At 40.2% G+C, this 27478-nt stretch overlaps 2 protein-coding genes across 2 annotated transcripts in view; one reads left to right on the top strand and one right to left on the bottom strand.

The window, feature by feature from the left end:
* Positions 1-6464: 6464 nt before the first annotated feature.
* Positions 6465-27478, top strand: part of LOC134813781 (uncharacterized) — a 44922-nt gene continuing 23908 nt past the window's right edge. Inside the window, exons 1-5 of the mRNA XM_063821661.1 lie at positions 6465-6544; positions 7540-7785; positions 8464-8754; positions 8863-9153; positions 9264-9554. Coding sequence (XP_063677731.1) covers positions 6469-6544; positions 7540-7785; positions 8464-8754; positions 8863-9153; positions 9264-9554 — 1195 coding nt within the window. The 5' untranslated portion in view covers positions 6465-6468. The remainder of the gene's footprint in view (positions 6545-7539; positions 7786-8463; positions 8755-8862; positions 9154-9263; positions 9555-27478) is intronic.
* Positions 12153-13650, bottom strand: LOC134814349 (carbohydrate sulfotransferase 1-like). The gene has a single exon (XM_063822447.1). The coding sequence runs from the start codon at positions 13446-13448 to the stop codon at positions 12162-12164; it is 1287 nt and encodes a 428-aa protein (XP_063678517.1). The 5' UTR covers positions 13449-13650; the 3' UTR covers positions 12153-12161.

A 27478-nucleotide genomic window follows, 5' to 3' on the forward strand; every position in this document is an offset into this window, starting at 1 on the left:
TTTCGACGCATTTGAATGTCACAATCGCTACCAGATATTGATTATTGATAGGATATCTTTTAGTTTGAGTATGGATAACCTGCTGAGACCCGACCAGACTCAATGTTTAAACTGACATTTCAGGTAAAGTTTGACAGACACCCACCCTCTATCCCAATATTAACTGCAGCCATTTTTGGTCTCTTCCACGGATTTGGGTGTAATCTGGTGATGACAATATCTCTGATAAACGGAGACTGGGTCGGTTCTATGGATTGGTGTGGCGCTGCAGCCAACATCCACAAGTATATCGTATACACTATGATATACTGTCAAGTTCTTGTCACCATCGAGGTTTAACAGATCTTTATCAAATATTATCATTGCTCTTATACGTTAATTATTGAAACAAATTTTTCATATTAATCAATTAATTTGCATCACATTTTTTGATATATGTAACTGAATTATAGTCTTAAATATTCGTGACGGTTAAGCTCGAAATTATCTTAACTTACCATTAACTTCTGCAGGCTTCCTACCTATTGAGTCACCCAATCGGCTACTTGCGGGACAGCAGTTCTGCTACTTTGTGGATTATTGTAGGGACATTCCTGGCCATTTTTGTAACTCTACCTATAACAATAGTTCAGTTCTTCTTCATATTGCCGAGCAACATCGTTAAAATATATGATATATTTTCAATTGATCTGACGAAATACCATTTTTACGATCTGACGAAATTCTATTTTTACGACGAAATAATCAAAATCTGTTACCGGAAATTTTTCCCAGGAACCATCGATTACAAGGTGATCGTTTACTTTATCCACACTATAAACTTTGTTGCAGTGTTACTCATCGTGACATCGTTCATAGTTATTGCCAAAGTTGTGATGAAGAGCCGCAGATTCAAGCTACACAGTGCTGGAGCTGCCTCTACAAGTGAGCGGGAGCAGAGAACACGACACCGCAGACAAAACTTCAAAATAGCCCGGATGTCAGTAATCTCCACTTCATGTGTCCTGTTACCATGGTTACCCAGTCTGGTTATGAGTGTGTTGTTCGAGCTTGTAGACGTGCAGACTATTTATGAGAAACTTGGAGAGGACTGGACTGTTTTCCTCCTCAGGTTGAACCAATACTTGTACTATCTGGTTACTTGGTCCTTTCCTTTGATGGCTATTTTAACGAACCCTTCTGTTTCACGAACTAATAGAGCTTTGGTATCCAACGTGTTCAATCAGAACACAACATCTATTTACATAAATAATTCAGCTAATCCAAGACCGGGGATATAAAAGGATGTTTCTTAAATTGAGACATAAAAAACTTTTTTCTTTCGTATGATCGGACTCTACTTATTATATGTAATATCATTATTCATTTGTTGATTGTTATCAAATTAGATTGTATTAGTACTGGTCGGACTATCAGGTGACAGGTAAGAGGGGTTAAGTAATGTTGTAGTGTATATCCATAAAGTGCAGAACAATAGCAAGCAAATATATCTTTATGAGGAAGCCACACCCCAGAAGCTGAGAAGCAGGCAAAGCATTTTCATGCTATCCTCTCGTGGGCCCTTTCGTCCAGCTTATCTTTATTCATTTCATCGTTAAATCAAATATATAAGATGAGTTCCTTGTGTATATAGCATAAGATTGGTATTGGTAATCCTAACAAGTTTTTCTTATCAGAAATATGCAATCAAAAAATCGGAACAACTTATTCTTCCCTAAAATTTTCATTTCTTAATATAAACTAACTTTGTTTTACTGTCAGAACCACCAATTTTATCAGTTCAAATTATAACAAAAAATAAGATTGTTTCGGGAATGATTTTAATTTTCAAAATGTTTGATTTACTTTTTGTGTTACACCTATAAAGCTATAACTATGAAACAAATCTTTTTTGATTACCACCATCATTCTGACACTAATCCAAAGTAATGATTATTATATATTACAATTACCTATTAAAATGTACATTCATAACTATGGTCTCTGTTTTGTCTCCAAAATTATAATAATAGAAACCAGGGAGTTAGTGGGTGATATAACACTTGTACAATATTTGTTTCAAATATTAAATATTTAAGACCGTCGAGGAGTTCAATTCGGCGCACATTTTGGTAGGTTATAAAACTACAACCAGGGAGCCGACCTCATGACTTTGCGTAAATGTGGCACTGCAGAACTTGCGGCACTAATATGCGGCACTATCATATGTAACATTTTTTTTTTTTTTTTTTTTGGTCGAGGGCGCTCACTCTACCTCCCCGGATTAGCAAGGAGGCTACGTCCGCCTTGTGGCTAACGTCTGATGGAGCTCCTTTGGACTGCAGGCTTTGTACCTTTTGCTCTGCTTGGCACTATAATATTATATTTTAAAATTGAAGAAATCTCAACGGCATAAAAACACTAAAATCTCGCCAATAATCTGACCCTCCAATTTGACCAATTTAGCTCACAAATGTAGTTAAAAATTTACGATTTTTAGCAAGGCTGCTGAAACAAAATTTAACTGAACTGCAAATTGATTAAACAACACGTGCACTTGAACGAAAAGCAGACATTTGAACTTTTGTAGTACAAATTGAGTATGCAATGTTCCTGTAACGTCACTGTAGAGTGTGGACCGCTCCTCTATCGTTTTGTTTTGAGTGGCCGATCCAAAACCAAATCCTGTAGTTACACGAGATATGAAAGCTTGTGAGCGTGTTAAATCATGGTGTTACACGAGACGTGGTAGCTTGTGAACGTGTCAAATCCTGGGGTTACACGAGACGTGGTAGCCTGTGAATGTGTAGACCGCTCCTCTATCGTTGTTTTGAGTGTCCGATCCAAAACCAAATATTAGGGTACACGAGACGTGGAAACCTGTGAGCGTGTTAGAATCTGTTAAGTGTTAGAGTCCTAGGGTGACACGAGACATGGTAGCATGTGAGCGTGTAGACCGCTCCTCTATCTTTGTTTTGAGTGTCCGATACAGAACCAAATCCTGGTGTTAGACGAGACGTGGGAGTCTGTGAGCGTGTTAGTTTCCTGCGGAAGGTGTTATTTGCCTGTGGGAAGAGCGGTTATGCTGCGGTTCTAAGGTTATAAGTAGAGGCTATTAGAGCCTTTCCTTTGTTGTAGAGATGGCTAGTCCCTTCCTTTGCATAGGTTAAAACACCCATGCACCTCCCGTTGGAGCCACCCGCCCCACACCGCGTGGAGGTTCAGTGAGGTTTTCGTGGGGCGGGCTTTCTAGTATAAATCACCATAATATTATGATATAATAACAACATATTTTAGGGCTAAGAGGTAGAAGAACCATCAAATGATGAATTGAAAGGGTTTTGAGGACACCTCACAGTAGAAAAGATGTGTTGTATTTTGAGTGTGACAAAGTTTATGAAATATTGACTTATAACCGCTCGATCCGTGCTCTTTAAAGAATGTAGTACCCATAAGTGACTACCCACACGCAACCTCTTAATAACTCACGTAATTCGTCTCCAAATTGCACCAAAATTTCAGAGATTATAGATATGGGTCAAACTTAGATTTCCTGAAAGTTTCGTAAGCCACGCCCAATTACAGTGGGCGTGGCGTGACACTCCCTCTTTTTCACTATTGTCTTCATAAAATGAGAACGCTTTAAGCTAAGAACTTAAAATTTTGTGCACACATTTGGCTTGATAATTGAAAACTTTTCCAAAAGTTTCAAGTTTATTGGTTAAAATATGGCTGAGTTATGACCATTTTAAGATCCATCGGATATGTGATCCGAGCACTCAGTCAGTGATATTTGCACTCAATTAGTGATCTCGTCACCCAATCTGGTCAAGAGTAAGGCGTTAGCGTGTATTAATGAGGTTCATTAGGCTTTGATTGGATACCGATGATGACTTTGCTAGAAAGGAAAACACAAATTTTTAGGATAAATCAGTAAATGAAATCAACTAATAAAATCCCCACACAAAAACAATTCAATAATTTCAATTAAGATGTTCAATTTGTCGTCCCCCAGCTGCAATCAACTTGAGGCACCACTTCTTCACACTCCGACAAGCGTTCGTAGCAAACGCTGGGTCCATATTATGGATGATGTCGATCAGGTGGTGCTTTAGCTGCGTGATGTTTGCAATAGAATATCTCTTATAGAGTTGGTCCTTTACCCACCCCCACAGGAAGAAGTCACACGGTGCAAGGTCAGGACTTCTAGCCGGCCAGTGTGTTCCAAGATGTTGTCCGATGGTTCTGTGAGCGAACTTGTTAGCGAGGAAATTCTGAACTGGTCGAACGACGCGATGTGAGGTCGAGCTCCATCCTGCATGAACCACCAGTCCGTGGTGAGGTAGGGGTTGTTTAGGTGCTGTCAGCTGTATAGGCCGGCCCATAAGCAGGCTGCAACCAATCAAGCGGTGCATGTGAGCCAAACAGGCCATTAACCAAGTGAAAAGATCACTGACTGAGTGCTCGGATCACGTATCCGATGAGTTTTGAAATGGTCATAACTTAGCCATATTTTAACCAATGAACTTGAAACTTTAGGAAAAGTTTTCAATTATCAAGCCAAATGTGTGCAAAAAAGTTTGAGTTCTTAGCTTAAAGCGTTCTCATTTTATGAAGACAATAGTGAAAAAGAGGGAGTGTCACGCCACGCCCACTGTAATTGGGCGTGGCTTACGAAACTTTCAGGAAATCTAAGTTTGACCCATATCTATAATCTCTGAAATTTTGGTGCAATTTGGAGACGAATTACGTGAGTTATTAAGAGGTTGCGTGTGGGTAGTCACTTATGGGCCACCCTGTATCATAATTGTTAGATATTTGACCTCATCTACTATATTTGAGACCAATCGGTCTCTTTAAGGAATGTTTATTGGGCAGCTATTATAGATGTCACAAAAATGTGACATTTTAACCATCATACTGCCTAACAACAATACATTTTTTTCTGAGCAGTGCATATGGGAGTATCATGGGTCACGGGGCTAATTTTCAGAATTTCTGAACATGCTAGATGTTTATTGGGCAGCTAATCAGGGGTTCACCCTGATTTTTTTGTGAAACTTGGTTTCGAGATAGCAGTTGACCAACAAACTATGACCAGTGACCGAACTTTTGAGGGGGTCCCGGACCCCAACCGCCAAACGGTGCCCGCGGGGCAGCCACGCCCATATTTGGTCCAAATTAGGCCCAATTTAGCCAAATACCCTGAACATGCCCAAAATCCAGATTTTAGGTGTTCTACTTGTAGCTAGTGGTCCCCTAAACTCGTATATGAATTTTCATCAAGATTAGACAAAAAATGACTGAGTTATGAGCCAAAAACCATATGACCATATTTGGGCATACGCACCAAATTTGATCGATTTTGTCCCATAAATTGGTCAAATATCAATATTTTTGAATGAAACCAACTTTATATGGAAGGTAAGCCTATACTACACATTATCTATGATTATCAGCTCAGTATCTACCTAACTGTGGATTCTGTGGTCAAATAATCGCAAAAAATGAACAAAATTGCCCATATCTCAGTTCGCGATATTTGCAAAACTGATTTCGCTCAAAACAATAGAACTCGATAGGGTTTCAATATTTTTACATGAAATTTTCATAATCAACGTAGAATCGCATTTCAACCTTAAGTTTTGTATTGGAATTTTGAGTTAGGCCTTTTAAAAAATTTGGCGGCCAAATTCTGAATTTTGCATTGCAAATTTTGGAATTTGCAATGCAAATTAAGCCACTATCGTCGAAAACGCTATTTTTTTGTTTACCGATATCCTCAAAGTCAAACTTCAATGAACGTGTCCATAAATGATACGATAGTTTGTAAGTAAGAAATGCTTTCAAAAATGCGTGTTAACTGTCACAGCTATTCAGGAGTTATTCAGCTTTGTGCTCCTGTCTAATTCCTTCCGGTTTGGTCAACCACCAGCAATCTTGACTAATTTTCTGGAACTTTAGAATCAAAAGAATTGCTACGGTAGTTTTGCATTCTCGATGAGACTAAATCACATATTCTGATATTTAATATGTATGAACTCGGATATAATTAGTCGTTCAATAAATGTTTATTTAGTGTTATTATGTCTATTTTTATCTAAAACTTAACTCCGTGCCAAACGGGAAGCTCCACGATCTGCAAACGAACTCATGACTCACTATCATTACCTCGTAATATTTATAGCGTTTGCATCATTTAATGTGCATTTTATAAAAGCACCCTTTTTAATAACCTTAAGTTTTAAGCTCGCTGTTCAGTTGTTCAATTGCCGCTTAATTGTACCAGATCAGTTATGCTTGTCATCAATTAATTTATGTTACCTAATAATTCACTTTAAACGGTATTACTCAAAGAACCTGGTTTACATTTTCAGCTGTTTCTACACTTGTGAAACACACATTCTCTCCACGCGAGTATAGATCTAAATTATACGAGAAATAGGAAGTTCCGTAATAAATTAGTAACCATATACTATAGATAGCCATATGGTCGTGCAGCAATTTCTGTTTAAAGTTCTGCTACTATATTTCATCAGTGGGAACATGGGTGTAGATCCTCAAGGTACGAAAGTTTCAGTCTCGGATACCACCAAATCTGTTGGCAAGGAACAAATGGTAGTATCGGTATCCAGTTGACAAAAATAACTTTGTTAGTAAAGCCTGTTTGTTCCGATCAGGCATTATTCACATACTTGTGTTTGATAACTTCACAGTACGCATACTCGCCTGCATCTACCGACGTTTTTTTTTTAAATCTGAACACTTATTTTACTTCGGACATTCCAACAGCCACATTGTTACACAAGTATGTAACCAGCCAATTACAGGAAGCTGAAGGATTCAATTATACATTAGGCCAGTGACGGTTAAGGTAGTGTGTACCATACTTTCTTCGTCCGAGACTTTGCTGCAATGGGCAGCTCCTCATTTAACACTCACACCCGATTTCTCGAGTATTTGGCTGATTGGACCGGGGGGCTGCATAGACCACTCAGGATCCATAGCTGAGCGTCGACGACGCTCACCCCACGGCTAGTGACAGAGTCGGGAATCGAACCTGGTACCTCAAGCAATGCCAGGCAGATTAACCAACTGAGCCACTAAGCCGTTGAAACTTAACTACACAAATACATCATTTTATTTCAAAGAAAATTCGCCGAATGCCCTTACATGCCTTGACAAGTGACCAAGTGTAAACAAAATTAGGGACACCGATCAAACACTAGTTGACCAGTAAACTGGTCATAGCAATTACATCGGACCCTATATAAGTGAAGTGATGCTGCAACCAAGGCATGCTAGGTTTATTCCATTGGACTTATAAGGTTACAGCCTAAAATATAAATATAATAACAATGCACCATAATTATAAACACAATTTATTAAACATATTTTATTAATTACACATTTATCAATTTTTATTTAGATATGACCTTCACCGTCAACGATACAACGAAAATTCTAAAACTAACTAAAATAAGAATAAGTAATTGGTAACCGCTTTTAGACACTTACGCTCACCCAGTTTTACGCAAACGTATCTATAATCTATTTCAGATAGCAACCGAGGCTGTTATACAAGCTACGAGCAGAATGTTGGTATGTTTCCGGACTCCCATAAATTAGCACAAAGACAGTTCAGGAGTTTTGAGAGTTGTCAGGAATGGTGTGATGCTAATCCCCGCTGTGAAGGAGTAGCCGTGAGTCCCGCGTATTGGGCTTACCGAGAGTGCTTTCTGGTGGGCACTACGCACATAACAGCAAGAAGTAGATGGACTGCGAGTTCTCTAACTGATTGTGAGGGTAAATTACAAAACACATTTTTCCTTTTTAAGCTCTAGAGTTTTTATCGTGCATGGTTTTCCGTGAGACGACCTTGAGGCACCAGTTTTGAGGCACTGCAGAGGCCCTTGAGGCACCACTTTGAGGCCCTTGAGGCACCACTTTGAGGCACTGAGGCACCACTTTAGGTCCTTGATGCACCACTTTGAGGCACTGAGGCACTAAGGCACTTGAGGCACCAAATAACAGATAGTGTAAACACAACACTGCTATCTTATCTTTCTCAAAAAACAGAATCATAAGGCTTGCATTCTGCACCAATTCGCTCTGTCAAAATCAATACTCCTAAAATAATTTAAATCATATAATATAATTTATATATTATAAAGAAATAAACTTCGGTAACTTAAGTCACGCTTTTTCAACGAGAACAGGTTAGACTGAGATCGTCTAAGTCTAACCTGTTCTCGTTGAACACAGGCACTCAGTGCCATAAAATGGACGACGTCTGCGAATGATGATGCGCTGACTCAAGACCAAGGATACACCATCGAGGCGGGATCGTTGGTAGGAAAATCTCAAACACAATTGCAACGGTTTGATTTAACACAATCATCGTGCACTACAGTTTTTCTTATTTCATTACGTATTTATATTTTACAGCCAAACTTCAAAATTTTTTATGATAACCATCTTCAGAAGTTGAATCAGTAAACAAACAAGTGAAGAAAGGCTCATATACAACAATATCCTGTGTTATCACTGGGATAACGGAAAGAGCAACAGTGACTTGGCGAACTAGTACAGGACCAGTTCCAAATGAAAAGTTCACCCCTGTCCAAGGAATCCATTCTGGAGGAACACAAACATCAACTCTTGCTGTAGACGGAACTCTTGTGAATGAAAATACTGCCTACACTTGCAGAGTGACTTCTGGTTCTTTACCTGATTCCAGCCATTCGGATACCACCGTCAATCTTAACGTATATGGTATGTTCTTTAAACGCTAACAATAAATTTGCACAACAATTTTGATAATTTGAGATTGAATTTATACTTACAGCCAAACTTCAAATGCTTTACCATAAATTACTTCAGACGTTGAATCAGTAAACAAAGAAGCGAAGAAAGGCTCAGATACAACAATATCCTGTGTTATCACTGGATTGACAGAAACAGCAACAGTGACGTGGCGAACTAGTACAGGACCAGTTCCAGATGAAAAGTTCACCCCTGTCCAAGGAAGCCATTCTGGAGGAACACAAACATCAACTCTTGCTGTAGACGGAACTCTTGTGAATGAAGATACTGCCTACAATTGCAGAGTGACTTCTGGTTCTTTACCTGATTCCAGCCATTCGGATACCACCGTCAATCTTAACGTATATGGTATGTTCTTTAAACGCTAACAATAAATTTCGATAACAATTTTGATAATTTGAGATTGAATTTATATTTTACAGCCAAACTTCAAAATGCTTTATGATAACCATCTTCAGAAGTTGAATCAGTAAACAAACAAGTGAAGAAAGGCTCATATACAACAATATCCTGTGTTATCACTGGATTGACAGAAACAGCAACAGTGACGTGGCGAACTAGTACAGGACCAGTTCCAGATGAAAAATTCACCCCTGTCCAAGGAATCCATTCTGGAGGAACACAAACATCAACTCTTGCTGTAGACGGAACTCTTGTGAATGAAGATACTGCCTACACTTGCAGAGTGACTTCTGGTTCTTTACCTGATTCCAGCCATTCGGATACCACCGTCAATCTTAACGTTTATGGTATGTTCTTGGGACTACGGGTGGAAGATGAATAATTAAAATTCCAACAGCATCTTGTTCCCTTTATTGTACCTTACATCTAGAGTTAACATTAACTTGTGCCTTACATCTAGAGTTAACGTTACATTATTATACCTTACATCTAAAGTTGACATTATCTTGTACCTTACATCTAGAGTCGAAATTACATTATATCTTACTAGAGAGTTAACATTACTTTATACCTTATAGTTATATCTAGAGTTAATATATAACGTTAATATAAAACGATACATTATTGATTATATCTTCCATCTTGATATCGCCATATCAAGCTACCTTACTCGGGAATATTATTATTATAGCGGGTTAATTTATGACTGGGAAAATTAATGACCGGGAAAAATATGGCGGAATTTTCCAAAACCCACCAAGCATCAAAATGTATTACTATTACTATTAGTTTACCTTACTCGGGAACATTATAGCGGGTTAATTTATGACTGGGAAAATTAATGACCGGGAAAAATATGGCGGAATTTTCCAAAACCCACCACTTTATCCCAGTCATAATATTCCCGAGTAAGGTAATTAGCGCTAGTAATCGGAAATTTTAAGTTTGCGGAATCTAATTCTAGCTATCGCTAACCTAGTAATTTCCTTATGAGTTATGACATGGTCATGAACTTATGCAGGCATGTTTTAACTTTTCAATTACTCGGTTGCCGGGCAACGATTTCTAAACTGGAGAATACAATTACCTTACTCGGAATTATTATGACCGGGATAAAGTGGTGGGTTTAGGGTAATTTCGCCATATTTTTCCCGAACCACATTTTCACCGGTCGTTAATAAACCCGCCGTCTCAGCTTTTAGGGTTCCCAAGGGGTATGGGTGCTCATATTTTAATCGTTGTCTTATATTCACTAAAGAAGACTATTGGGACACTTGTTGTAGGTTTTTCGACTTCATTTGGCTAAAATTGCAAAAAATTCACCTTTTTGCCCAATTCTTGTCATATATCCTTATTGTCAAATTTGATTTAAATAGGCCAATTTTTAATTTCTTAGGTATTGACTATCTCTACATAATGAAATAGGACTCAAAGTAAAAGTAACAGTTAAATTAAAACTTGAATTAATTAAAACTGATGAAAGGGATGATCCAGATGAAGATAACGAAGATGATTACAACTTATTGGAAGACTAAACAGCTCTCCCTTTATCTTAATATCGATCTGGTTGTTACGCTTCAAATGTTAAAAATTATTTTCCATCTAGTTTGATTAACCACGAGTCATTATTTCTGTCTACTTTCAACAATTATTGATAATTCGACTTGTTTCACAAGTTTTAGCAATGCGAAAATTTCTAAACTTGCTTATCTCTAATAAGGAAATTTACATCTGAGACAAAATTTTTGAATCTAAAATTGAAAGGTTGGACACCGGTAAAATGGCGACCGGGAAAATGTGGTGGGTTTTGAGCAATTTCGCCATATTTTTCCCGAACCATATTTTAACCGGTCGTTAATAAACCCGTCGTAATAATCCCGAGTAAGGTAGCTTACAAATTCTAACCAAAAATGCGAACAGTTTACTTTTAGCAACAAACCATTGTTATTTGACCCAGGAATTTCATTTTAGAGTTGAAAACAGGAGGATGCAGTCATCTCAAATTTCAAACTGAGTACAAAATGTTCACAAGTCACAATGATACCTGCAAGTACCTGAGAGTACCTACCAGTGGTACCTTTAATTCTCTTTGTTACTGTGCAAATCCGTATTACTAACTATCCAGTTTCTTTGAACCCTTTTTTAAATTTTATCAATAAACTTTCAAATTGTTACACAAATACATCATTTTATTTCAAAGAAAATTTCGCCGAATGACCTTACATGCCTTGACAAATGACAAGTGACCGAGTGTAATCAAAATTAGGGACACCGAAACACCAGTTGACCAGTAAACTTCGTTATGTTGTTAGTTTGTCATTGTTGCTCAACTTCGTAAAGGATTTTATTTGATCACGATAACCCAGCAGCTCTATTGTTCAACTTTATATAAGCGATAATACGGTATTTACGGTATAATATACTATTTCTCCATTTCAAGATATGTAATGAGATATAATCGTAATAAGTCCATGATAAGTTAGAAGTAAGTAACTCTATTATGATCGTTTGGACTAGTATTTAGTATATTAGTATTTAATATACTAGTATTTAGTAAACTAATAGTATTTAGTATACTTAATAAATTAATAGTTGTATTAACAAATAACAAGTTAATGTAAGTAATAACTAGGAGAAGAGCTATTAATTTAAAGTGGTTCCCACCCATCGGTCATGATTTTATCTTTAACCTGAAAACAAATTAAAAGCTAAAAACGTCTTCTCTAAGAAACATGCCATTACTATTTATATAGCACACATAACGCCGGGACGCACAGAGCCACCTCTTATTTGTTATTTCATCCTTTAGCAGCATCTCGGAGGAGTTAGTGAACTCATGATGCTGGATCATAAACCCAATTTTACATGAGATTCGCATCAACTGGTTTGTACGGAATACCGTATCCTAGTAGAACTAGAAGTAGAACCAGGACTTTTGAATAAAAATAATAATTTTACTGCACCACAACAGAGAGATTCAGTACTTCATCAGTTTCTTCAAGATCAATCTGATCATATAACTCATCTAATGCAGAGTTTATTTTCAACAGCTGTAAGTCAGGTATTGTGTCAACAGAAAATTCATGAATCAACGGTTTAAACATCCGTTTACATTGAGCTTCAATGGAGAAAACGTCCCAGTATTTAACCGTTGCCGAAACCAGTTTCATCCATTTTGTGGCAAGGTCCGTAGAATTCATGTACACATTTAAAGCCAATTTGGGTGCACTTTTGAAACCCTCTGATTTGGCCTCAGTAATATTTCGAATGTATTCTTTAATATGATCGGTTAAAGTAGCCCCTACAAATGAGTAAACCTTCTCTGCAGTTTCGAGAGGTTTCAGTGACATTCCATGATGAGTTACTCTCAAGTATCTGTCTTTCAGCCAAGGATCACTCTCAACCAGTTCCATAGCCTTTAAGTGGTCGTTACAGTAGTTGAACGCCTCCCAAGCAATTTTAATCCGCCTCTGATTGATGTCCCCAGCCACGAGCTCAACATTAGTCTTGATGTCCCACATAAAGAACTCACCACCGGTCCGTCTGGACATCATCAGAGCGACAGGGTGTCTTAGGAGCTGGATAATTTTAACATTGGCTGATCTTATCTGGGCTATTTTCAGGATATCAGACAGATCCGCTAGTCTTATAACCTTGATCACGGTAGTGTCCCGATATCTACAGATCTCTTGCTGTGATCCGGGTATCTTTCTTCCCCCGCACTCAGTCGAATTGAAGCGAAGTAAATTCTCCTCTTTTGAACCACACCAAGCATATTGATGGTGGAAAGGAGTGGGGTAGATGGTACAGTTGTGTAACATCTGCTGGAGATACAACATCCTCAAGTCACTCTCCGTGTGGTCAGGTCTCGCCCCGAATAGACCATTCCGGTCACGGAGGTTCCGGATATGAGCATTGTGAAACGGCTCGAACAAGTACTGCATCGTAGGATTATTGTCGAACAGGTTTCCTAAAAACGTCGACCCACTTCGAAAGGCTGCCACTATAATTATTAACTTCTTGTTTGGATTAAGTTTTAGATTAAATGCAGGATCTTGAGACGGCCGATGGGGTATACTGGATGCCATACTTTGAGTTTTAGTATCAACATCTATAAATTTGCTGGCATATTCCACCTCAACAGTTTGTTTTGTAGGTTGGCGAAGACAAAAGGAAAGTAACGAAATCCATAAACATCCAGCAAGGAAAGCAGCTATCAGTCGCCACCCTTCTGACTTCATAAGTCATATCCAATAAAATTGCGGACCAAACGCAAGTAATACCAACTGAACAGCAAATTGTTGAACTAAACAGGCTTCCCAAGGTGCTCTATGTAAATGTATTGTGAGCTGGAAAACAAAGTTTGGTGGATTAGATGTGGTGCTCAGTACATGCGGCAACCTCATCGAGCAAGTATAACCAACCTCTGGCTCAAGATCTTATTTCATTTTAACACTTTCCACTCTATATTTGAAATCATTAGTACTATAAGTTTTAGTTTTAGTTTTTACTCCGTTAATTTGAATATAACAAGAAATGCGGCCACTTTTTTTGTGGATGGCCGCTCAATTTCCCGATCTGTGATGGTGTATTTTATTATATTCCATACAATCTGGGTCCCCAGTCTTTACTGTTTATAAGCACTACTGCACTAGCAGAAACCCGTATAACCCTAATATGGTGTCAAGACTCAAGCGACTAAAATAATTATTACCTATTTAATTCGCGTTTTTGACACCACTTGGGGGTCCAAATTTTGGGCTCTAAAACTCCTATTTCTTGGTAAATTTTTTATTTTTTCATGCTGATTTGGAAGCCATTAAAGCATTTGACCCAGTCAAAAACGTTTCAGTTGTATATCTTTTACGGTTTTTGCGAAAAGTCGCGTTAAAGTTGATGCCGTGGTGTCAGTAAAATGGTACGGAACCCTCCATATATATCGTCTCGCTTAGTAAGATGCATATATGGCAGAGTGACAGGCCGAGCGCCATTCAGTAAATTCCACATTGAATTTGAAAATTTTGCATATATTTATGTAATCACATGTTTATTGTTTAACTTTATAAAACGCATTATCTGATAAAGGACCTTACATAATTCGTCAGTATGTGAAACAATCGTGTAACATGTAATAAGCTAATCCAATACCTTATCGGACCTTATTCGGACGGACATTAATTGAACGCTGGAGGCCCTAGCGTTTATTTTAATGTCCGTTCAAATAAAGTCCGTTCATTTTGATTTAAGTTCCGTCCAAGTTAAAGTCCGTTTAATTTTTTTCAAAAATTTTTCCACTTCGAACTTTTCGTCCAGAATATGACAACTATGAGAACTTAATAATTGTGCCGTAGGTTAACGACGGAAAGCTGTTCTCCTTGGTCTGCCGGAGGCACAGAAAACTTTACTAGTATATAATGATGTTTTCAAGGGCTCAACAACATAGTTCATGAGCTATAGTCCCCGCGGCCAACATGAAAAACTTGTTCCAGCCTCTAGATATTACGGTAAGTTGCCAAGGACATTGTCCGATGTTGTTAAAGTTCATATTACTCAGTAGGTAATAATATTACTCAGGGGAGGTAATAAAACAGTGCTAGGAAAGCGTGATGTTAACAACAACAACAAACAGGACCGGGGTAGTTTGATCATGTACACATATTTTAACATTCTTACTGCTTAACGACTGCTTTTCTTACTTTAAAAATCATTTGCTGAAATTTAAAAAACGTCATAATAATCGGATTTTTGATGGTTTTGAATGCCTTCTAACATTCATTTTAATGTCCGTTCATAATTATGTCCGTTCATTTATAAATGTCCGTCCAAATATATAAAGGTCCGATAAGGTATCATATAATATATGCAATCAGTCATTTATTTATCAATCGTCACCAATAGGTTCATACTCAGTTATACGTTTGATTAAATTCATCAGGTGGGCGTCTCGGAGGAGTTAGCGAACTTATGATACTGGGTCATAAACCCAATTCTACCAGAATCTCGCATGAACTGGTTTGTACCGTGTCAGAGTAGAACCAGGACTTTTGAATAATAATCGTATTGCACCACAACAGAGCGAGTCATTACTTTTGATTAATTCATCAGGTGTAGGCACGAAACTGGCATATCTAAGGAATAACAATTAGTAGTAGGGTCTAAATCTAATATTGATGGTATAAATGGCACAATCAGTACAGCTATGGCCTAACCGTGTGACCTTTGTTGAGTAGCTTCAGAGTAGCTTGACAGGGCCTCACTTTTGAACCTGTACTCTTATTAAGTTGTTATAATTGTAATGCAAACTTTAATGCAATTCAGATTTTGTATCACTTATTTAACTAAATACTCAAAGATTTCTGGGATAGAGACATTTTCATTCTAAATTAATCTCAATATATTCTGAATAGTATTAAGTTCACTTTTAAATGAACCTTACTTTGTCCAGGTGTCGCGTAATACCATAATAATATATATATAATATAAATCCACCCCTTTATTTTATTATTTCTATTTCTAATGAAAGTGGTTACGTATTCCTGTTTTCAACGTATCTTAATGAGAAAGATGCAGTGTCGACACTAAATAAAGGATATCTAACTAATTCCCACACCTTCAATTGTAAATACCCATATCTATTTCCTTTCTTTCTTGATTAGAACCGTCGGGTAATTCACATGGTCTCGCAGCAATTCCTTTGTTCTTTGTCTCGTAACTAACTGCTAGTGCTATATATTCGTTTTGTTTTTACTAATGATCCTCTGATCGTAATCTGATATTTGCTGTGAGAAAAACTTAAGGGTATTTGCAGTTCATGGGTATTAAAACTCATAGAGCACTAAAAAACGAATGCATCAAAAGAGATTGGATGATTTGATATGACAGCCACCACCCGACAGCCTCAGCCACCACCCGACAGCCTCAGCCACCACCCGACAGCCTAAGCCACCACCCGACAGCCTCAGCCACCACCCGACAGCCTCAGCCACCACCCGACAGCCTCAGCCACCACCCGACAGCCTCAGCCACCACCCGACAGCCTCAGCCACCACCCGACAGCCACCTGTAAGTATAAGGGACCTCATCCTGTGACCTACTCTTTTCAATATCTCGTCCTCCAGCCCCCCTCCCTCGGTAATGCCCGTAATGCTATCCTAATTAGATAACAACCCCTCACGTTACTGGACTCCTTCGCTGAACAACTACTCCCCACAACAGTACAACAGTCTCACCCCCTGGTCTGATGAGTTTACAATATCCCATGTGATAGTAAACTCTCTGTCCCTCCCTCACCGTTACTTACTGTTATAGTTAGAGGGTTTTTGTAACTACTAACTTCATCTGAGCTAGTTTAATCTTGTTCTGGTGCCGTTTCGTGTGAGGTTATACTGTTATACTCCTACCCTCTGTCATTGTGTCAGGAGATCAGTGGTGCAGGTTCGGTCGTGTACACTAGTTTTGTGCTAGTGAATTCTTGATTTTTGTAAACTTTGATCGCTTATAGTCCTGGAGGTGTTTTAGGTTCTCCGTGGTCACAAAATAACATACGACAGACGACTAACTACCTGATAATCTTAACCGTTCAAGTTTCAACAAATTGGGCCCCAGTTTGTCGTTTTCATGGTTGATACCATGTAACGCATCTTATTAGAATTTAGAATAAGTGCTGTTACTACTTTACTAGCCAGACCGAGACGGATAGTTGCTTACTTTTGTTGTTGATTAACCCATTCACGTGACTAACTATACTCATCACGTGACACTCTAACATATCATAGGGTGGGAACCAGGGACAAAAGGATTTCGCGGTTATTTTGGCCAAAAATCGCGATACCGCGAATTACATTTCGCGGTATATTAAACTATACATAAAATTTGTCGCAAAGAATGGGAAAAAATCGCGATTCCGCACATGCCGCGATTTCCTTTTGTCCCTGGTGGGAACCTCTAATAATTAGGGTGTGTCGTACGTGAGATTAGAGGCCAATATAACTGGCGAAAGCATGACAGGAATTAAACGGAATTAAACGGAATTAAACGTAAAGTTGTCGGAGATGGCACTAACACCATCGTCTCGACTATACATGAATGAATAACATATCTAGAGTAAGTAAAATTCGAGATTCAAGAATCATGAAAATTTAAAACAAAATTACTTAAAATTTAACTCCCGTACAAACAACCGAAATAGAAATAATTGCTGAAATAATAATTTAACATAAGAGGAAGTAGTAAAAGGCAACTTCAATGGTCACTAAACTGCGATATTAGTATTCAAGTCCACAAAAGACACATTCATACTCAAACAGTCCTCCCACTCACAGTCACAACGTACTGGAAACAGTAATCACTAGTGTTCCATGCTCGTACAACAGATCGTGAAATCTGCATAATGATGGTTGATCTGTATTATGTCTGTTGAGTTGGTAGTCCTGATGGGGTGACAGGCAGTATTGGCGTCTTTTTCGGGTTCCTGATGCGGTGACAGTTGCAAAGGAATTTGCCCAGTTCTTGCACATGGGCAGAATTCATGATAGCTCCGTATTCCTTGAGCAGCAAAAGACTCTTAAGGTTTTCCGACAGTGAGAGTCTCGCTGAGTGGTACATTGGACATTCAGTGAGGCAGTGTTCTTCATTTTCAATGATTGTTCCTTCGAAAAAGGGGAGATATTCTAAGCCTTGAACGTTATCCTTGTTGCAGCAGAATCTGCAGGCTCTCGTCCACGTTCCAGTTTCTTTTGTGTATCTCCCTCTCTCAATAAGAAGGTCATGGCTACTGGAGCGGATTTTTGCTATGTGCATGCGACATTGACTATTCTTTAGATTGAGATACTGCTCCTCTCCGAATACCTGTTTGATAGTGCAGTAAAATTGCATTTTCTTTTGGGATGCTAAATCTGTTCTCCAATCTTTTACAAAGTGATCAACCAAATTTCCATGTGCAGTTGAGGTCGTTCCTTCTGCTCTGTGTTGGTCGGATCGAGCGAATTTGGCCGCTTTGGATTCAGACTGAGCGATCGAGTTCCAGGTCTTATACCAAGAGAGGTTTAGATTCTTCTGCTCTTGGAATGTCTGATGTACAAGAAAGTTGACGCTGCTCACGTCGGGTGATGTCTGAGACAATCTGTCGAAGTATCTCAGGCATTGTGGTAGTACCGACAGGGCCCATGGTAACCTGCCCGTATCTCCGTAATAGAAGTTGTTGTTAGCTTTCTTGTGTAAGCCGAGCACCCATTTCAGCATTTTCAGGTGTGTTGTCTCAAGTGCGTCCTTTGTTGCAGCTCTAGCAAGGTTCTGTCTTGAACCATCAGCGCAAGCCATCTCCTTTGCCATTTTTGTACACGGTAGCCATATCTGACAGGTGTACGTAGCGACTGGTTTAACAAGGCTGTCTATAAGCTTGAGCATGGTTTTTGTTGTTAATGCTCGAGTGTCGACCATGCGTCTGATCGAGAAAAATGCTCTTAGTGCTTTTTTCCTCAGTTCGTTCATGGCACCTTTAAATGAACCGTTGAGACTGAATTGAATGCCTAGATAGCAGTAAGATTTGGCCGATGAGATGTCCAGGTTCCCTAGTTTGAACCCGTAGGAGCACTTCAGCAAACGAGAGCTCGAGTTGAATACCATGATTTTGGTTTTGTCGATGTTAATTGACAGTTCCCATTTACTTGCAAATTCGTGCAGGCAATCAAGTTGTTTCTGCAGGCTTTTGGCGTCGAGTGCCAAAAGTATCAGGTCGTCTGCCCACAGAAGATGGCTGACCGGGAAGCCGTTCAGTTCTGGAATTGACAAGTCCTCAAGAGCTGCTAGTCTAATGGAGAGGTCATAAATGTATACCTTGAAGAGCTCCGGCGACATTGGATGTCCCTGTTCGGTACCAATGGTGACATCGATGGTGTCCGACAGCTTCTTGCTCAGTTTGATACGGGTAACTGAGTTGCTGTACATGTTCTGGAGGCAAGAGAAGAAGCTTCCTCCGATACCAAGTCTACTGAGTTTGTACATGAGAGCCTCCCTGCAGACTGTGTCGAACGCCTTACGATAGTCCACGAAGCAAGCGAATATTTTCTTCTTCAGCTTCTTTGTATACTTCTCGATGATCGTTGTAAGGGTCAGGATATGGTCAGAGCACTGGGCACCAGCTCTGAATCCGAGTTGGTGAGGGAAGTCGGGACAGACGACTTTACGGAATTCGATCAGCCTATCAAGGAGGAGGGATGCAAAGAGTTTTCCAAGGCAACTTCCGACTGTGATTGCTCTATAGTTATCGGGGTTCTGCTTGTCCCCCTTTTTGTGTAGGGGGGTAGTTATTGAGCAGTTCCAGGGGTAGATTCCTTGCGTTAGGCAACCATTGAATAGTTTCAGAAGGACTTTTTGGAAACCGAGTTTGGAGCTCTTGAGCATCTCGTTGGAGATAAGATCACATGAAACGCTTTTGTTATTCTGGAGCTTATTGGTGACTTTCTCCAGTTCTTGGATAGTAAACTCTGTGTTGAGTTTTTCAAGTTCGACTGATGGCTCGAGGTGGTACTCGGTTCCCTGTTCACCAGCTTCGTTGGTCGAAGTGTTCGTTTGTAGTCCACCGTGCGAGGGGTCCTTGCACTTCTGATTGTATAGGTCGTTGAAGAACTTGTGAAATGCGATCAGGTCATATATGTCGAATGTATCGGGGTCCTTGCAAGCGGACGAGAGGTCTTTTAAAGCAGCCCAGTTGATGTTGTTGCTGAGGTTGATTTTCTCGTTAAGTTTGTAAAGGTAAGCTCCCTTTCTAGCTCGTGTTTGTGCCCTGTATTCTTTCTTACGGAGGTAAAATCTTGCTCGGTTGGATTCCACGAGCATAGGATCGATGTGGGTGTTATTCTTGGCTCTTTCGTCTCTACAGACTAATCGTTTAGCATGCCTACAACTCCAATCAAACCATTTGTTTTTGTTAGTACTGGGCTTTCCACTTTTCTGGGTGGTAACTTGACTTGCCAGGTTAGTAAAGGTGGCAATCACAATTTCATTGAAACTGCGAATGTCGTCAGGGGAGGAAATATCAGTTTGAAGAAGAGAATCAACTTTTTCTTTGAATTGAGCGGTGTTCTGGGCTGACTTGAATTTTTCTGTGGTACCAAGTCCAGAGCAGGCATCTTTGGTCCACTTGAATGGCTTCGGGATCGATGCGAATTTGAGCTCCATTTCGTTCGAGATGTCGCCAGCCATCACAATGTTCCTTATGTTAGTGGTTAAAGTGGTGGATATTGGTCTGTGGTCAGAATAAGGGGTGAGGTCACCAACTTTGAAGAACCTTGCCCGATGAAGGAGGCTGTGGGACACGCAAATGTAGTCGACCGTACTTACTCCATTTCTTTGAATGCAAGTTGGACTGCCAAATATGTCCCCAATTGTCCTTCCGTTTAGGATTATCATTCCAGTTGTCTGGAGTAGCTCAATGAAGGGTTTGCCGTTGGAGTTGAGAATCCGATCTTGGTTGTTTCTAGAGGCTACCTCAGTAGGAGATATAGAATGCTGGGGAGGATCGAGTTCAACTTGAAGGTCCCTAGACTCGCATGGTATAAGGAAGTCGTTCAATGTGCCGGTCCGCGCGTTCATGTCACCAAGTATGGCAGCATCTTCGGAGTCGGGGATATTTGATAGACACTCTTCTAAGTGCTCACAAGTGGTTGTATATTGTTCCATTTTGGAACGCATTCGTTTCTTGTATGAGCCATGAGCTGGCGAGTCGTACACATTGATAAGATTCAGATCTTTGTCAAGGTTGAAGTATTTGGCTTTAAGCTTTACGATGAGTATGTCGTCGCATTTGGAAAAATGAACTCTGACTACTCCTGCAGCCAAGTGCTTCCGGATCGCTGTGCACACGCCACCTGAGTTGCTATCCGATCTGTTGGCGTTGAAGCATTTGAATTCCCGCATAGAAACCTGTCCTTTAGTTTCTTGTAGGCAGACGATATCGTGGCCAGCTATGAGCTTCTGGACCTCGTCAATTTCGAATTTGACACCCTCAAATTTGTCACGCTGGTGGTTGATGTTCCAGCTCATGAGTTTGAGTGAGTGTCTCATCTTAGGGGGGCTATTCATCTCTAAACCTGTTCGTGCTGCGTCTGGATCTGTCCTTTGGTTGGTAGCTTACTCGAGGTAAGCGCATTGTTTTCCTCATTCCTTCACGGAGGCGCACCCACAGCATTTTTTTACCTCGTTCTCTCAGCTTGAACCCTTCGTTACTTGTGTAAAAGTTTTGGTCACCGATGCTGTCATTTTGGAAGGTAAAGATCCTATCTTTTGCAACCGGCTTGTGTTTGTGGAGCCAGCTCACATAGTCTTCAACATCTTTGTTGACGATGCTGATTCTCTCATTGAGGGCTTTATCGTTGCTCGATGGAATCAGTCCTGAGAAGCATATTTGGGCTTTGGTTGTGTTCATCCGGTGCTCGGAGAACTCCTCAACGATACTCACGAGACCAGATTTCTTTTTGAGAAGGTCATTTATCCCCGTGTGAACATATATGCATTCGGGCTTGAGTCGTTTGATGGTGCTGTTCAATAGCTTTGTTTTTTTAGTCGTATCCTCATAGCTGTCAAACTTGAGGCAGTGTACATTGAATTGACTATTGAACAGTTTAGGGTTGAAGTGATCAAAGTTACTATCGTGGATCAGAAGAACAGTGTGCTGTCTGTAACTTTCCCTTATTCGACTGGAAGATTTGTTTCTACTCTCCTTGGCTTCACGACTCGGTTGATTAGGTTGTGCCTCGGATGCGGTGGTCTCTGAATGTTTTGACTCACTGCGGTTGTCCTGTCTGGTTGCTGGTACAGGTACATTCTCTTTGTGGTTTTTGCTGTTCTTCTTGTTCGATGTAGTGAACGTCTCGGAGCCTCCATTCTCAACGATCTTGGACCACAGGATACCCTGTTCGCTTTCCCTGTTCGTATCATCGACAGAGGCCGGTGTGTCACGCCGGGCGGGCTTGTGGTTCGCCGGAGGCTGTGGTGAACTGGTGAGGGCCTGCGTCAGACTCTCATGGTTTACTTCAAGTGCCTCGATTCGGGTCCTATTTGAGGAACTTACAGTTTCAAATGACTGAAAGGCTAGATTGAGCTCACCCTTTAGCTCTTCAGCTGTGGCTTGTGACTGGTTCTTAGCAGTGTTTGCCACACTCTTGACTGCTTTCTTCAGATTGTCTTGGCCTAGCTCAAGTGTTTCAAACTGCCTTCTATTAGCGATATTCGTTGCTTCCAACTTGTTGAAGCAGTTAGCAAGCTCAGCTCTTAAGTCTGGAGAGGACTGAGTCCTCGTGTTGGCCACTAGGTTCAGAGTATTGTTCTGTTCATCTACTGCCTCTCTAAGTAGGTTGAGGTCAGCTCTTAGTTGGTTCACTTTGTCTTCAATCGGACTGAGCTTTTTCGCGACTAAGACTTCCAGCTTTTTGTCTGAGGCAGTAGGTGACGAGATGATCAGGTCAGAGATTGCCTTTTGTTGCAGCATCTCTTCTTTAAGCGTAATAATACTGTCTTGTAGCACTGTCACCGCCGCCTTTAACTCAGAGCATTGACTGCATTCGGTACTTATTAGGTGACCCTTGAGGGGCATATCGCCCGCAGTTTCCATGTCGTCGTTAATTTCAGTGGTTGGCCCGTTAGCGGATAATAGGCTCCCGGTATCAGGTGCGACTAAAGAATTCTGATGAGGACCAAGGGGGACGCGAGGGGAGGTGTTGTTGCTACCCTTTTTTCCTTTTTCTTTCTGTGCGACTTTCCCTTTTTTTCTTCTTCGCACTTCTAGTGCAAGATTGATCCTTGGGAGTACCAAATTGAAATTTGGTATCAGTGTTACCAGACAGAGGTCCATCAGGGGTTACGTAGTCGCCCGAATCGTGTGGGCTCGGTTGGTCACGGAGAGACGGTGTGTTGTGCAACTGTAAGATGTTGCGGGTTGAATTACTCTGATCATCCTCACCTGGATTTTCGAAAACTAGTTTAATCGCGTTACTGTTGCCACTACACTGATTACTACAAAACGAGATCAGAGCCTTTTTTCTTTCTTGGGCTGAAAGGCTCAAGGGAAGATAATTGGCAAGGAGTTCCATTCTGATCACTGTTTCTTCGAGTTTATTGATGAGATGAGTGAGTAATTTCACCGTGTTCTTGCTTCCTGTAGACTCACAATTTTCGAGTAGGTCACAGAGTTTCTTTTTGTTGAGAGAGACATTGTTGCTACCCTTGAGTCCGAGAGATGTCATCAAAGTGGACAGTGAAGACTTCTTGTTAGAATTGGCTGCTCTCTTCAGGAGATCAAGGGTGATGTATTTCAGAGTGATTGAGGAGCCCTTGTCGAGACTGGGATCAGTGTGGTCCACTTCTTCATCGGCGAAGGACTCATTGTGGCTGGTGTCGTCCGGGGTTGCTTTAGTTGTCTGTTTCTGCGTATCTTCGCTTTTCTGACTGCAGCTTGATATTCTTAGGGGCAGTGATTCGGCAGCAGTATTGTCTATCTCGTGTAGCGGAATCACCGGTTGGTCGAGTTGCACATCCAACGGCTTCATATCTGGCGATTCAGATAGCGGTGACTTGAGCTTGGTGGTGCTAGGCTCGGCAGTGGTGACTTCCTTCGTAGCAAGGTAGTCCTCCTCTATCCCCAGGGATTCAACCTTCGCTAGTGATATTTCTACTTTCGTTGTAGCAATATCCTCGATTGAGGCTGGTGCAGCTGGGTTGCTGTGCTGCATGATCTGAATCGGTAATTCGGCTGAGGTCTGCATGTCGACATTCTTTTCGATGAAGGGCACTATCAGGACTTGCTCGTCCTTGCGACTGAGGGAGTTCATCTCGGGGGAAAAGAACAAGTGTAGATTTTGACTCGCCTCGGGGAACACAGTGATTAAACTGTAGTTACCGAGGCTGACATCACATACTTCAGTGACCTCGACAGCTGGGTTGAACCTCAGTGGGGTGACGCTGAGGTCTCTTGGTTTACCGATGTGTAGGATAACGAAGGGAAGGTTATCATTCTTGTGTCTGTTCTTAAGTGGTATTCTAGAGGTTCTGTCGAATGAGTAGATTAGTTGAAGGCCATTGAACATTACCTCTTGCTTTGTGATGGCCCTGACATGATGGTTGATGCTTACCAACAAGTTTTCCATAGAGCCACCGTTCTCGGCTACTGCAGTGAGAGGGGAACTTGTGGTTGTTGGTGACTGGGAAATTTTATTGTCATTGGTAAGCTTGTTGATGACATCGGGGCACCAGAATAGTTCAGTGGAGACAGCTTTGGCATGACCGGGTGAGACATATGGTGATGCTTTGCGGAGGGTAGCTTTTATTTCGGCTTGCAGAGATTCCCGAGAGATTTCAGGTCCTCTGCCCAGAAATGAACAGTTACTTAGTTCAAAGAGATTTCCATCACATTCGTGAGGGCCAAGATCCCTGATCAGATACCGCTTGTACTGAAGACACCCGACATTGGCGTGTTTTGCTGAAATAGACGTGGCATCACCTTCGGACACGTGACGGGTTCTATCTGAAGTGACAACTAACTGTCCAGCCTTCGGTGTCACTTCTGTGATCATATTTGTGAAGGAATGCCGCCTGTGCCGTTCCTGGATAATCTGGCGTGGGGAGAGTGACGGCGTGTGTAGAAAATTTTTCAGTGTTTGCTTTACGTTCCTCGATCTGATGCGTGGCACTGGAGTGATTTCGGGGTCACCATGTCCAGTGTAGAAAGCATCTTTATAAGGTTCAGAGACCATTGGAGTCGAGGGAGTACCAGGGTCTTTCTTCGTGGTACTGTTGTCCTCCTCCAATGTGTGAATTAGTATAACTGGTATACTAGGACTAGGAGAAACTGCTGTCGGAGGGGCGTAATCGGCAATTGGCGAAGGAAATGATTGATGATCGGGCTCTTGATAGGACAGTGAATGAGTTTCACTGTTTTCGACAATCGTGTCATTATTGGTTCCAGCAATCCAACTTTTAGCATATCCCAAGATTTTGAAGAATGATGTTTCAGACATCATGCTAGTGACAGGTTAAACCGGAAGTGAATTAGAGATGTAGTTGACTAGTTTCTTTGTCTTGATACTGATCCTTACTTTTGAGTCTTTTAGTCGGCACGTGCCTTCCCATATAAACTCAATAATCAGTACAGACATAAGACAACAGACGAATTAAATACAAATATCATAAAATCACTATACATAAATTATCGACAATAATCATTACATATCCACATTCTTGAAATATTGAAATCCACTTCCTACAAGATCGGCTTTCTTCTTTTTTAAACTGCCAATCCTAACTCTAAAAGGCACCTGCATCGTTAGTTCGTGTATCATTGTTAGTTGGTGTAGGTGTATAACAACCACGTGCACTGTGCAGGATTGTTTACTTAAGCTTGCAAGTCAATTGTTTATGTTGAGGTGGGTGTTTAGACAGTGGCAACTTCAGGTGCTGTTAACTGATGAGCCAAGTGGTCCGAGTGTTATGTCATGTGTGTGTGTGTGTGTGTGTGTGTGTGTGTGTGTGTGTGTGTGTGTGGGGTAGTTTCTCAGGTTTATTTGTCAGATAGTCTGCTTGTGGATTTAATTCGTCTGATTGTTGGGGCCGGGATGATTGCTCCTTCATTTCTATTAAGCTATCATGGGTTGGCCCCTGGAATTCCTAACACAGAAAGCCTCTCCCCGTTTATTGAGTCTGTAGTCTGTACAGTGTACATTTCATTTTTGAAATGATTGTTTCACTTTAATTTCACCTTAATCATTAAATTATTAACATGGAACTCAATAGTAGGTATTGGGTAGGATGCTCTCGCAGTACTTAAGATAATTGAGATATCTATATAAATCATAATCTTTTAGCCGTGAGGATTGTGCTTATTATCAAAGTTTAGGGTTACTATTAAGCTTTATTTTGCCTCCTCCTCCTTGTACCATTCAATGAGGGTAATTTCTTTAGATTGACAATGTGGGCTTTTGTTACCACAAGTTTGGTACTGTACATGTTAAATACCTTGTTTTGATTCTCTTTTTACTTGTCATTGGTATTGTTATTTCAGTTTATCTTTCAATGGAACCCTGTACAGTAATCCTAGACCATCCGTATAACTGAAATCCTATAACAACCCTACCATTCCGATCAATTATCATAACATTAACAAGAAACCTGACTCTCCAAGCTATATGGCCTGGCTGGTCATCTGCAATATAATGTGGACATAAAATCTACTAGATTCGGGGTCCTTGTCTATGTACAGGCAACAACAAGTAACAACAGCCTTAAACAGTCATTTTCTGACTCAACGTCCACATTGAACGATGTCTGTGATGAAAACATTGCTGGTAGTATATTCTGAATTATCATGTGTCATACTAAATGTAACCAGTATACCCGCTATTTTTACAAGTTTCAGAGCTGCCGTCTATAACTGTTTTATTCCGAAAAGTCTCAGTTTTGTAACTGTCATGGTACTATATATCATATCATATACTGATAATTAGATAACGGATATATCCTGACATAATGATATCTTAATTACATAACTGCACACCGTTAACAGTTAAAGTATGGAACCGTTACTTTAGTCTGGGAGAGCATGCGTTTGGAAAAGCTTTAGAGCTGGTTACGGGTGTAATTTTCACGCAAGCGTTGCTTACAAAGAGGGTTTGGGGTAAACTCTTAAATGTAAACGAACCCTTATTTAAGTTATTGGTCTGGTGAACCACCCGTACTTTTGAAAGTTTTAGAATACCTTACAAGACATATTTATAACGTACGAAATGTGGCGGTTTTCCGAAAATTTCGCCATATTTTCGGACCGCCAAAATTTTGGTCGTCGTAATAGAATCCGTCGCATTATCTTTTAGCTTATTTCAATGACTGTGCCTTCACTGCTTTATTTTGTTTCTAAAAAGTAATATCAAGTAAAATAAATAAATAAATTCTGGCATCTTGGGACAAATTATTACCACACCAATGACGAATTGAATGTCAAGCAATACAGTTTAAATTTGCATTAAAATACATGTATGTGCTAACATGAAAGTCTTACAGTCTTAATACAGACTAAGTTTGAACATGATTTTACCGAATTTCAGAAATTTCCTTACTGCTTACTGTCACAAAAAATGTTGAAAAATACCCTTATTTTCTGTGACGTCCGAAATTTGACGGTTTTTGTTCAATTTCGCCATATTTTCGGACCGCCAAAATTTCGGTCGTCGCAAATTAGGCCGCCATAAATATGTCTTGTAAGGTAATCTTTGTTGGTTTTATTCGT

Source organism: Bolinopsis microptera, chromosome 4 (genome assembly GCF_026151205.1).
Source record: "Bolinopsis microptera isolate Bmic1 chromosome 4, MBARI_Bmic_1.0, whole genome shotgun sequence".
Classification (NCBI taxonomy): Eukaryota; Metazoa; Ctenophora; class Tentaculata; order Lobata; family Bolinopsidae; genus Bolinopsis; species Bolinopsis microptera.

What these genes read in the sequence shown, in the direction of transcription:
- LOC134814349 (XM_063822447.1), bottom strand. Translation starts at nt 13,448, where the DNA reads ATGAAGTCAGAAGGGTGGCGACTGATAGCTGCTTTCCTTGCTGGATGT.